The sequence below is a fragment of the Notechis scutatus genome, chromosome 1, assembly GCF_049901735.1.
Source record: "Notechis scutatus isolate UNSWTSFEM ecotype Mainland chromosome 1, rNotScu1.2, whole genome shotgun sequence".
Taxonomy (NCBI): domain Eukaryota; kingdom Metazoa; phylum Chordata; class Lepidosauria; order Squamata; family Elapidae; genus Notechis; species Notechis scutatus.
In genome coordinates this window covers 493,279-505,598 of record NC_142009.1, presented here as the reverse complement: position 1 = coordinate 505,598, position 12,320 = coordinate 493,279, and the positions used below count along the sequence as shown (strand labels likewise).

General features: G+C 53.7%; 1 protein-coding gene across 3 annotated transcripts; it reads left to right on the top strand.

Moving 5' to 3' along the window:
• The first annotated feature begins 651 nt into the window (after positions 1-651).
• Positions 652-12,004, top strand: BABAM1 (BRISC and BRCA1 A complex member 1). Of its 3 annotated transcripts, none has more exons than XM_087955182.1 (10): positions 654-793; positions 1,088-1,190; positions 2,320-2,691; positions 5,035-5,093; positions 5,549-5,669; positions 7,231-7,309; positions 8,228-8,252; positions 8,584-8,713; positions 10,116-10,202; positions 11,002-12,004. In XM_087955182.1, the coding sequence occupies exons 3-10, from the start codon at positions 2,407-2,409 to the stop codon at positions 11,224-11,226; spliced, it is 1,011 nt and encodes a 336-aa protein (XP_087811308.1). In that variant the 5' UTR covers positions 654-793; positions 1,088-1,190; positions 2,320-2,406; the 3' UTR covers positions 11,227-12,004. The 3 variants fall into 3 exon arrangements, with proteins under 3 accessions (XP_087811319.1, XP_087811308.1, XP_087811314.1); XM_087955188.1 differs by having other exon boundaries at positions 666-793; positions 2,279-2,691; XM_087955193.1 differs by lacking the exon at positions 1,088-1,190 and having other exon boundaries at positions 652-793.
• Positions 12,005-12,320: the final 316 nt, after the last annotated feature.

Below are 12,320 nucleotides of genomic sequence, written 5' to 3'. Positions count from 1 at the left end.
ATAAGGAGAAAGGAAAAGGAAAAGTAAAAAGAAAGAAAAGAAAAAGGGGGGGAAAGGAAGGAAAGGAGGAAAGAAGGAAAAAGAAAGAAGGAAGGAAAAAGAAAAAGGAAGGAAAAAGAAGAAAGAAGGAAGAGAAAGAAAAAGAAGGAAAAAGGAGAAAGGAAAAGAAAAAAGTAAAAAAGAAAGAAAAGAAAAAGGGGGAAGGAAGGAAAGGAGGAAAGAAGGAAAAAGAAAGAAGGAAGGAAAAAGAAAAAGGAAGGAAAGAGGAAAGAAGGAAGAGAAAGAAAAAGAAGGAAAAAGGAGAAAGGAAAAGAAAAAAGTAAAAAAAGAAAGAAAAGGAAAAGAGGGGGAAAAGGAAGGAAAGAAGGAAGAAAGAAAGAAAAAGGGGAAAAGGAAAGGAAAAGAACGGGAAAGAAAAGAAGGAGAAAGAATCAGAAAGGCCCAGAATTGGGGGCGTCCAAAGTTTCCAGGAAGCGGGGCCGGATTTCAATGCCGGGGTCTCCAATTGGGGAGGGGGCGGAAGGGGAAATGCCGGCGGGGGTTCTGGGAGTTGAAGTCCGGCCTCTTCAAGGCGCCCAGGTCGAGCAACGGGGCTCCAAGAGGGCGGGCGGAGCGACCCAGCAGAGAAGCCCCACCCTCCGCCCCGCCTCCTCGGGGGAGGGGACTCCAGCGCCTTCTTCCCGCAGTCGCTCGCGCGGGAACTACGAGTCCCGGCAGCCCTTGCGAGGGCGGCTGCTCTTTTTCCACCCCCCCCCTCCCACTCTTGGACAGCGCCGGGCTCCGGGTGTTGCAGGTCCGGTTGGGGGCGGGGGTTGCAAAGGCTCGGCGGGGGCTCCCTCGGTCTTAGCCCGGCGCTCCCTGGCTTTGCAACCTGGCGCCCGCGTGCGCAGTGCTCGCAAGGCAGAGGGGCGGCGGCAGGAACGGGAGGGGGGCAACGGGTGCTGGGCGGGGCGGGGGTTGGCTGCGGGGAGGTCTACGTCCTTGCAAGCACTGGGGGGCGCTGCGGGGAGGGATGCACCAAAGGGAGGGGCGGCGTCCCCTTGGAAAGAGGGGAGGGGCTTTGCTGAACCAGAGTTCTCCTTTGCAGACGGCCCTCGGATCCGTCTCTCTGCGGGCATCGCCAGAAGGGGGTCTGCCCAGAAGTCCCCAAAGGAGGAGAGGTCGCCGCCCCCCCACGTCCCACCCACAAGGTTGGCAATCACCCCCTCCTCTAGAATTGAAGGTTAAATGGGGGTTTTGGACGACCGGGGACCCCCTCAGCTGCTGGGGACCCCAGCCCTAATTGGCTCGGGGAGGGGGCGGGTGGAGCCTTGCTCAAAGTCGCCCCTTCATGCTCCTGCCTCTCAGGAAGGGGGGCTAAGGTACAAGGGGAGGTCTCAAATGGAGAAAGTGCATCAAAAGACTCACCAAAAGTCTCCACTATCTGGGGGCATGCGGGGTTGAATGAAGCGGGGGGGGGTCTCCAAACTTTAAGACTTGTGGACTCCCAGCAAAGCTGGCTGGGAAATTCTGGGAGTTGAAGTCCAGTTTGGAGACCCCTGGAGTAGTGAATTGACTTTGCAACTGGCCGTAGTAGATCTCAACAAGTTTCTGTATCTTGCACACTTTCCGGTGTGACTTCGGCCCGTCCAGGGTTGTTGGGTTGGAGCACCAGTTCCCAGAATCCCCAACCAGCATGGGAGGCCTAGTCAGGAGGGGCTACAGATTGGGGAGCCAGGTTGCCTTAGATCAGCGTTTCTTGAATCTTGGCAACTTAGAGGGAGGGGCTCCCCCCCCCCCCGGAATTCAAGAAGAATACCGTACTTATTTAAAGTCATTTTCTAAAAAGTGAGATGGGCAACAACTTGATAAAACTCACAATTAAAGCCGGCAAGCTTGAAAACGGCTGCCTTCGACGGTTGTACTCTGAACCCCGTTGCTTTGCGTGTCTGGGTTGTGTTCATAATCATTTTAATTATGGATTAAAATTAATGAGGGAGCAAAACACAAAGATAACAGTAATGGAGGTACAGACATTATCAAACAGGGAGGGAGAAAAAGAATTCCTAAAAATGTTTAACGAGGAAATGAAGGAAATATCAGCAAGAAAAAAAATGATGTAAATATCATACAAATGATGTTTGAAATTCGTACATTTTGAAATAATATTTGCAGTAGACAATTTTGTGTATTTGTCAGAAATGCTGTAGGGTCCCCTGCTTGGGCGGGAGTTGGACTAGATGGCCTCCGGGGTTCCTTCCGAATCTGTTAATCTGTGCAGAGTTGTGCCTGTTTACAGTCTCTTGGATTCGATCGGTTTGCTGCCTCTCTTCCCCAAAGGGGGGGCAGCAAGACTCCCACCACTCATACCAGTTTCCTGGTGAGCATCTGGCAATCCTGGACTCCCCCCCGGACTGTGGCACCTGGATGGACACCTCGGAGACCAACAGCACGACGGAGGAGGAAGAGGAGAAAATGGCGGCCGAGCAGCGTCCCAGAACTCGGTCCAACCCGGAGGGGGCCGAAGACCGGACCCTCAGCATGCAGGCCAGTGTGGGGAGCCGGAGCGAAGGGGAGGGGGAGGCGGCCAGCACCACTACCAGCCCCCCCAGTGCTGCTGTCCAGGCCCCCAACGGCAAGACCTGGCTGGCCCCAACCCCTCCCTCCGAGTTCCAGGTCCGGACCCCACGGGTGAACTGCCCAGAGAAAGTGGTGAGTACAGACACCCCCCGTCCAGGCCCCCAGACCCCTTCCCAGCTACTACAGCTTTCTTCCCTGAAAATAAGCCCTAGCGTGATTTTTCAGGAGGCTTGTAACATAAGCCCCTCCCCAAATAAGCCCCAGTTAAGATTATCAGCCATTTAGTACCGTATTTCCCCAAAATGAGACCTAACCGGAAAATAAGCACGTTTTGGAGCAAAAATGAACCTAAGACCTGGTCTTATTTTCGGGAGACCCGCATCCCCCCGCTTCCATTTTCCCCTTTCTCTTTATCCGCCTCCCCTTAACGAGATCTCCAATTGGCCAGAGATTCACCCTTTGGGAGGAGAGACGTCGCACAATGTGCCTCCCTGCTTGGGACCATTAAAGCAGCTCCCTCCTTAGGACATCTCAGCATGGCAGCACATAGAGTTCCTGTCTGTGTGTAGGGCTGTGTGTGTGTGTGTGTGTGTATGCTGGCACATGCAGTGTGTTTGAAATCAAGAGGTTCCCCCCAAGGAGGCAGCTGCTTTAATGGGTCCCAGGAAGGACGCTTTGCCCAGGGAAAAGAGGCTGTGTGAAGCCCTTTTGCAGATGCGTCTTGTATTACGTGGGGTCCTTGTTGCTCTCTGAGGTGGGTTGTTTCCTTGCAGACCCTTCCTCCCCGAACGAGGATGAATTAATGCTCTCCGTTATATCCCTGATGGTTAGAATAATGCCTAGTGGTCAGAGTGGCGTTTCTCAGCCGTGGCAGCCTAAAGGGATGTGTGCTTCCGGATTCCCCAGCCACGCATCTTACGAGCTACTGGGGTTGGGAAACGCCGGTTGAAAGGACGGTTGATCGGACTGAGGGTTGGACTAGAAGACCTCCAGGGTCCCTTCCAGCTCCATTCTGATCGACCGATCGGTTGCAAGAGAGCGAGGAAAGGGCCAAGCGTAAAGTTGCACAGAGAGGAAGAAGTAATTGAGGCAGAGGCCACTCAAAAGAGAGCCGGGAGAATGACGGTTCAAAGAGAGCCAAGGAAAGGCAGGGGGCCTTGAGTGAAAGTTTAAATGGAGGTGGGTGAACAGGGTTCAACTGGGACCCCCAGCAGAGGAGGGGAGTCCATTGGAGCAGAAGGGGGGAGGTTGAAACAAGCAGGGAAGAAGCTCAAATGAGGCTTTGCGGGGGGAAGCTCTTTGGTTCTCTCTCTCTCTGTCCTTTGCATCCTATTATTTCTCCCCCCGAAAAATATGCAGGTCTGACTTGACTTATGACCCCAGGTCTGGCCAGAATCTCCATTGCTGAGCCAGAGGGTTCTTAAGCGAGTAGAGGCCAATTTTAAAAACTCCCTTGCCATCACCTTTAAGCCAACGGCTGGCATCATTCAGTAGATCCCTGGGAACCCTGCAGTGACCGTAGATATCCTGCCAGTTGCCAAGCGACTGAATTTGGATCCCTGGGGGAAGCGGGGACCGTCAAAAGTTGTAAGTCGTTTGTAACTTGAAATAAATTGAGGATTATGAGTAACCAAGATGGAAAGACGTGTGGGAATCTACCCGTTGTTTATGGCACGCATGCCATTTATCCCTATGGAATTGAATTCTTTATTGGCCAAGTGTGGTTGGACACACAAGGAATTTGTCTTGGTGCAAAGGCTCTCAGTGTACATAAAAGAAAAGATACATTCGTCAAGAGTCAAAAATCATCAGGTCCAACACTTAATGATAGTCATCGGGTACAAGAAGCAATCAAATCATACTAGGAAACAGTCAGTATAAATTGTAAGGATACAAGCGACAAAGTTACAGTCCTACAATCACAAGTGGGAGGGGATGGATGATAAGGAGTGATGAGAAGATTAACAGTAATAGTAGTGCAGACTTTGTAAATAGTTGGACAGTGTTATGGGAATTATTTGTTTAGCAGAGTGATGGCGTTGGGGAAAAAAACTGTCCTTGTGTCTAGTTGTTCTGGTGTGCAGGGCTCTATAGCCTCGTTTTGAGGGAAGGAGTTGAAACAGTTTATGTCCGGGATGTGAGGGGTCTGTAGATATTTTCACAGCCCTCTTTTGGACTCATGCAGTATACAGGTCCTCGATGGAAGGCAGGTTTGGTAGTAATTGCTATTTTCTGCAGTCCTAATTCCTCTCTGGAGTCCGTGTCTGTCCTGTTGGGTTGCAGAACCAAACCAGACCGTTATAGAGGTGCAGATGACAGACTCGAGTCTTAATAATCTATCTTAATAAAAACGAAAAAAAGGAAGGAAAACGGAGGGGGGGGAAAAAAGGAACGTTTAAAAGACCTGAATAGATCCATGGAGATTGAAAGGAATAAATCCCACCCATGTTTCATTTCCTTCCTTCTCTGTCCCAGATCATCTGCCTGGACCTCTCGGAGGAAATGTCCCACCCGAGGCTGGAGTCCTTCAACGGGTGAGCCGGGATCCCTCCCTTGGCCGGAGGGGGTCTTTTTGGGGGTTGCTGAGGGCCCTTGGCTGGCTTCCTGGGGCCCAGCAAAGCAGATCCTCCTGGGCTGAGAGGCGCTGCCGTCTCTGGCTTTGAAGAGTGGCTGGCCAGGCACGGAGGACAAACCAGGATGGCCTTTTGGTCCTTGCTGTAGCTGCCCCGGCTTCAGGCCAAAGGGGGCATCTCAGCCTCTCCTGGGGGTGCTACAAAGGCCTGCAGTCAGGATTCTAGTCCTCTTGGCTGCACAGAAAGGAGTTTGGGGGTCTCCTCGTGAGGCAGGCCTTGTCCCCTCTGGAACCAGCCGCTTTCTTGGGTCTCTGAAGGTGGAGGAAGCCTGAGGCGTCTCTGCGGGGCTCCGAGACCTGCATTTCCCTGGCGGTGCCTCATGGGCCTCCTCCTCCTCCTCTTCCTCCCCCTGGCAGGCTGAAGACCAACGCCCTCAACATCTCCCAGAAGATGATCGAGATGTTTGTCCGCACCAAGCACAAGATCGACAAGAGCCACGAGTTTGCGCTGGTGGTGGTGAACAACGACGTCACTTGGGTGGGTACGCTTGGAGGGGGTGTCTCCCGCTCCCCCCCCACTGTCAGGGTTCCAAGTAATATCAAGCAAGATCCATAGCAAGCAGAACTCCGAGGCAGGGAGATTCCTCAAGGAAGAATCGCTTTATGGGGTGTGTCATATTGGCCCAGGTCTGGTGAAAACCGACTCTGAAGATTCCCGCAGTTTTCGCCCAACTCAAAGTAAGAGGTTTCCTTCTTTCTCAGAACGGTCGGTCCCCTGGTCCAATCCCAGCTCTATCTGCTTGCCTGGCGACGTCAGTCCGCCTTCCTCTGGCCAGGTGTGAGGATGCCCTTGGTTCCCAAGAGAGAATATTTTGTTTTGACTACAAAATCCAAGCTATCTCTATTCCCCCCCTCCCTGACCCTCAGCTCCAGGGGGGCTCCAGCCAGGTCAGCTTCCCCTGCCTTCGCTGCCCTCTTTGCGCCCAGACGGCCTGCTCAGAATGGAGCTGCCCGGCCATGTGTGCCCGCTGGTGCCCATCCGCCAAGGCTTCCCAGCGGTGACACCCGGGATTGTTTGGCTTTGGCCTGGCTTGCTTCCTGGAACCCGGGTCAGGCGGGTTTAACATGGGGATTTTCCACCGCAGGGAAGTATTTGCAGCTTCCTTCCCCAGCTGAGTCCACGGAGGTGGGAAACCCGCTTCACGCTGGGGCAGAGGCCGGGCGCTCTGCAAACGGCTCCTGCTCCCGCTTTCTGGCTTTCACATACACCAGGTGGTCCTCGACTTATAGCAGATCCTTTTAGTGACTGTTCAAAGTTACAATGGCACCGAAAAAAGTTTGTGGGCGTTTCTCACACTTGGACCTTTTGCAGCCTCCCCATGGCCCTGTGAGCAAAACACTGGGCAGCTGACTCGTGTTTACGACGGTCACAGTGTCCTGGGGTTGCCCTGTGACCCCCCCCCTTTTGCAACCTTCGGGCAAGCACAGTCAAGGGGGAAACCAGGTTCGCTTAGCAGCCAGTTGACTTGCTTATCAACTGCAATGATTTGCTTAACAACAGAGGTGAGAAAGGTCATAAAACGGGGCAGAACTCAAACGTCTCACTTAACAACCGATGTTTGGGGCTCCGTTGTGGTCGTAAGCTGAGGACCGCTTATGCAGGAAATGCTCAGATTAGGACCGGTCGTTTGCCGCTTGTGATGATGCGGGTCCTCGGGGCTCTCAGGGCCCAGCGTGGCCCCTCCCCTCCCCCACCGTCACATGATCGCATTTTGGGCGTCCGGCTGCTGACCGGCATGTTGGGCCATTTGGAGGGTCCCGCAGATTTGCAACCTTTTCTGCAGAAACTGGTGTTTAATTCTGTTTTCCATCAAGAAGTGCGCATGGCCGATAGCGGATTCCTTGAACGGCTTTTACTTAACTTAAGGACTGCTGCTAAAGTCACAAAGTGGAGCACAGTCACAGGGTGACTTGCTTAGTGGCCAACACGACTTTGGAGCATAATTCCAGGCTCGTTCGCTGTCATCAGCCAAGGGCTGCCTGGGATCCCTGTGGATCCCACGGGATCCGTGCTCATGGCCTCCTCTTCCTCTCCGCAGCTCTCCGGCTTCACCTCCGAGCCCAGAGAGGTCTGCAGCTGCTTGTACGACCTGAAGACCATCCCGTGCAAATCCTTCAGTATCCTTTCACAAGGGGGGGCAGAAGAAACGGGGGGACATGAGGGGCGGTGACCTCTGCTGGGGATCCCCCAAATGAAGGAAAATGTCCTCATCCGATTTGGAGGAGAAAAACAGGGGCGTTGATAATAACTGGACAGTTGCCGGTCTCTGGGTCCAATCCGCCTGGCCCGGGGCTCCTCCTCCTCGTCTGGCGGGGGCGTTTGGCAAGGGCAGGCTCACTTTGCGGGACCCCTGGCAGAATTCGGATCTGGCCACCTTTGCAGTTGAATTAGAATCGAACAAAGGGACCTTGGAGGTCTTCTAGTCCAGCCCCCTGCAAGGCCACCCTCAAGGGTGGAGAAAGGAGGGGCTCCAAACAGCCCCCCACTTTGCTGGGATTGTCCAGGCAGTCCTCAATTTGCAACCCTCCTTTTAGTGACCGTTTGAACTTAACAACGGAACCGAAAAAGGAGCGTTTTTCACACTTACAACCGTTGCAGAATCCCTGGGGTCAACGTTCAGATGCTTGGTCACTGACTCGTACTTATGACGGTTGCAGGATCCTGGAGGTTTCATGTGACACCCCCCCCTTTTGCGACCTTCTGACAAGCGAGAGTTGTTACTAACTTGATGGGGAGGAAAGGTTGTAAAAACAGGGTCAGAATCTCCTTTAATGACTGCCTCACTTAGCAATGGAAATGTTGGTCGTAGGTTGAGGATTATCCACTGGGGGTGGTTCTAGCGGGGGATCCTGGCATTGTGGACGCAGGTGGAGGTGTTATCTGAGTCAGGGGTCTCCAACGGTGGCTCCTTTAAGACGTGTGGACTTCAACTCCCAGAATTCCTCAGCCAGCAAAGAATGGCCTTAAAGTCTTAAAGGAGCCACGGTTGGAGAATGCTCTCAATCCAGGCATTGACCTCAACTGCTGCTGCTCAGATCTGGAAGGGCTTTTCAATCTGATGTGAGTCTTTGATCTTCACCCCCCTGGGGTCCTTGGTGGGGGTCTCCAAAGGTGGGGAGGACAGCCCCCCCCCCCTTGATGCTCCAGCCCTGCCCGGCAGCCCAAATATCGGTCTTTCTACGACTCAAAGGTTGGAGAAGGAAACGCTTGGAGACGCCGCTCAGAATCCAGGACGCTCCCTGTTGGGCTGCAGCCCAGCTGGTCCTTGACTTATGGTCATTGCTGTCCTCCAGCCGAAGGCCTCTGGTCCTCGGGACTGTGACAGCCGGGAAGGTTGGGGTTGGGGTCCTCCGGCCTGCACCCACCCCGCCTCGTCTGGTTCTCTCGACAGACAGCAGAAGACGGAGCTCCCGGTGACGGAGAACATCCAGACCATCCCTCCCCCCTACGTGGTCAGGACCATCTTGGTCTACAGCCGTCCTGCTTGCCAGCCGCCCGTGGTGGTGACCGACCAGATGAAGGTGCCCGCTTTCTTGACCTCACAAGAGCCCCGCTTCCTGGAGGGAGGAGGAGGAGGAGGAGGGACACACAGTTTTCAGTGGTACCCCTGAGTCTTGTGTAGCGGGTCAGGGCTCCGGCAGTTACCCCCCAATTTAAATCACGAGTCTCGAGCCAAACTTCCAAAACTTCCAAAGGATTTATTGGGAGTTAACATGTCCGGCACTGCCTGGGTGTAGCCGACTCTGAGACATATCATTCATTGTCTCCCTTGACCCTGGTTTTCCCCCCACCCCCTGGGTGTATCCTAATCCATATTCTCCAATGGGACACACCCATCGCCCAGAGTCATCAATCAGGTAGAATTTTACACGGCACAAAAACTTCAGTCACCTAGAAACTATCTTTGAAAACATTGATGGAATGCACTTTCGGTTTGCAAGCTGCTGCACTGCTCCCTCCTCCCTTTCCGTTGGCCACAGAAATGTTTTATGAGTTGACGTAGAGCAGATCTTAGATCCCAGCAACCCCAGGAGACCGTAGAGCGGGACTCGTTGAGGTCTGCAGCCATTGCTAGGAGGTAGGAGTAGTTTTCTGGCTCTCTTAGTGACCAGGGACTGCACCGCCCTACAACAGAGGTAGGTTGTCAGAACTCCGAGGCAGGCGTGTTCCTCAAAAGTATAGATTTACTAGCAGGGTACTTGTGCTTCACTACCAAACTATGGGGTTGGGCTTAGTTTTTGGGGAGGAAAATAAGGGAGGAAAAATTGTGCCTCTGCCTACCAGCATCCATCAGGATTCATCTGGCTAGCGTCCTGACAGTGCAGGAGAGAGTTGAAGGCTGTTTGGAAACTGAAAGAGTATTTGCTGTGTGAGCAAGGAGACAGCAAGGAACCTGGGTGTGGCTTAGCTCAACTGTTCTGGATTAAAGCTGCTTGGGGCTGTGAAATGAACTCTCCTCTCCTTGTGCTTTTGCGTTTGGAGCGGATCTCTTTCCAGGTGGGGAGGGGGAGTCGGACCCCCTTAGCCTCGTTACACGGTGAGTCCTGGAGCAGCAGCTGTCTGACTAGGAAATGGGGGCTGAGGTTGGCCCCTTTGCCGTGCCGATAGTTTTGAGTCTTTTTCCCAGGGAGTGAATGAGAGCCTCTAAGACAGGGGTCTCCAGCCTTGGCCCCTTTTAAGCCTGGCGGACTTCAAATCCCAGAATTCCCCAGCCAGCAAGCCCGCCAGGCTTAAAGGGGCCACGGCTGGAGACCCCTGTGCTAAGAAGACAGCCGGTAAAGGCCATTGGGTTGGATTGAAGAGGCAAAACGTTAAGGCCCCTCAAAAGGAAAGGGAGAGCCCCCTTTGACCCCACGGCTGGCTGGGGAGGGGAGGACGGGCTGAGAGCCTCTTGCCCTCCTGACCGCCTCTCCTGCCCCACAGAAAATGCTCCAGTGCCCTTACTTCTTCTTCGATGTGCTCTACATCCACAACGGGGCTGAGGACAAGGAGGAGGAGGTCACCTGGAAGGTAAATCCAGACCTGGGGTCTCGTTTATTTCCCTTTCATGCTCCCCCCAAGGGACGCTTTAGACCAGGGGTCTCCAACCTGGGCCCCTTGAAGCCTGGTGGACTTCAACTCCCAGCATTTCCCCCTCCCCCCCAACGAGCTATAGAGATATATTGAAAAATGGCCCCGCTTTCTTTAGTGTGTGTGTGTGTGTGTGTAGACTTTTGACACACCCATCTGGGGACCTTTGCCCTTTGGGTTTTTCTTCTTGTCTTTCTATTCCCTTCCTTCCTTCCTCTCTCTCTCTCTCTCTCTCGTTTTTTCCTTCCTTCCTTCCTTTTTTATTTTCCTTCCTTCCTTTTCTTTTTCCCTCTTCTTTTTTTATTTTCATTCATTTCTTCCTATTTTTATTTTTATTTCCTTCCTTCTCTTTCCTTCTTTCTTTCATGTTTATTTATATTTATTTTATTCACCTTCTTTCCTTTTCTCTTTATTTTCTTTTTTCCTCTCTTTCCTTCCTTCCTTCCTTCCTTCCTTCCTTCCTTCCTTCCTTCCTTCCTTCCTTCCTTCCTTCCTTCCTTCCTTCCTTCCTTCCTTCCTTCCTTCCCCACAAGTCTTAAAGTAGCCACTGTTAACCAAGGAAGGGGAATCTTTGCTTCGACACGGGTGGGGCTTGTTGACCAAATGGGGTCCAAGCTTCCAGGTCTGGAGGGCAGCCAAGGAAGCCCTTCCGGGTTGTGGGCCAGGAGTGCCCCCTGCCCGGCCTCCTCACCTGCCCGTCTTTCCCCCCATCCCCTCCTGCCCCCATGCCCCCCCCCAGGAGACGTTTGCCGCCTTCAGCAACCTGGACGCCAAGGGCACCAATTACAAGTACGAGGTCTCCCTCAGCGGCCCAGCTGTGGAGCTGCACAACTGCATGGCCAAGCTGCTGGCCCACCCGCTCCAGCGGCCCTTCCAGACCCACGCCTCCTACAGCATGCTGGAGGAGGAGGAGGAGGAGGAGGAGGAAGAGGCGGCGGCGCCAGAGATGGAGGCTGTGGTGTGACCCGCCTGGTTGCATCGTGGGGGGCGGGGGGGGGAACTGGGAATATCAGGGGGGGCTTCCAAAAATTTAGCAACCGGTTCTTGGCCCAGTTGCTGGGTGGGCGTGGCCATGGTGGGCGTGGCCTAGTCAGCCTCTTGCACCATGGCGGTGGTGGTGGGGGTCGCTTTTGCCCTGCCGGGGCTCCCGGGGCTTTCCTTGAGCCTCCAGCAGGGTGAAAACGGCTTCCCCGGGCTCCGGAGGCCTTCCGAAGCCTCCGGGAGGCCTGTTTTTCCCCTCTCAGAGCCTCTGGGCGGGCCCTGCACTTACCTGGGGTCCAAAACGGGCCACATGGAGACCCCTGGGAAGGGAGGGGCAGGGTGGGCGGGGCCAGCCGGTCGTTGCAACCCACCGGTTTGATGAACCAAATGTAAAATTAACCAGTTCGTGTAAACCGGTGTGAACCGGGAGCAGGCCACCCCCTGGCTGGGATGAAGCAGGGAGACCCCCCCAACCCTTAGCTGTTGAGGGCCCCTGCGAGGAGACCCTCCCTTTCCTCTGTAACCTTCCTGGCTGGGGAATTTGCACGGGCGGTTGGGACCCCCCCCCCCAAAAGGAGGAAAGGAGACCTCATGTGGGACGCTGGAAGGAGCTGCTTCCTGGGGAAGGAAAGGGAAGCTGGAGGATTCGGGGGGAGTGGATTAAAAAAATGTGACCTACTTTCCTGCGAGTCAGATTTCCGATTTCTGTTGAAAGAATCCGGCGTTGCTCAGCTGGATTCCAGTAAAGTTTGGGAAAATCATCTGGCTTTTGGTCTTTTGCTTTTCCAGATGTGTGTCTGGCTTCACCCAACCGCTTTACGGAAGTCCCTAACTTAGAAACGTTTGTTTGACTGTTCTAAGTTACGACGGTGCTGAAAAAGGTCCAGTCCTCGCATTTATGGCCATTGCATCCACACATACCCATGGTCACATGATTGCAGTTTGCATGCCTGGCAACCGTCTCACCTTTACGACCGGTTGCAGTGTCCTGCGGTCACGTGCTTGAGACTTATGGCCTGTTTCTGGCAAAAAAAAAAAAAAAACGACCGTTCAGAAGAATGGGTTTGCAGTTATGAC

What these genes read in the sequence shown, in the direction of transcription:
- BABAM1 (XM_087955193.1), top strand. Translation starts at nt 2,407, where the DNA reads ATGGACACCTCGGAGACCAACAGCACGACGGAGGAGGAAGAGGAGAAA. An exon ending in TGAACTGCCCAGAGAAAGTG is followed by an intron (nt 2,692 to 5,034) that starts GTGAGTACAGAC and finishes TCTCTGTCCCAG; the next exon opens with ATCATCTGCCTGGACCTCTC. An exon ending in TGGTGACCGACCAGATGAAG is followed by an intron (nt 8,714 to 10,115) that starts GTGCCCGCTTTC and finishes CCTGCCCCACAG; the next exon opens with AAAATGCTCCAGTGCCCTTA.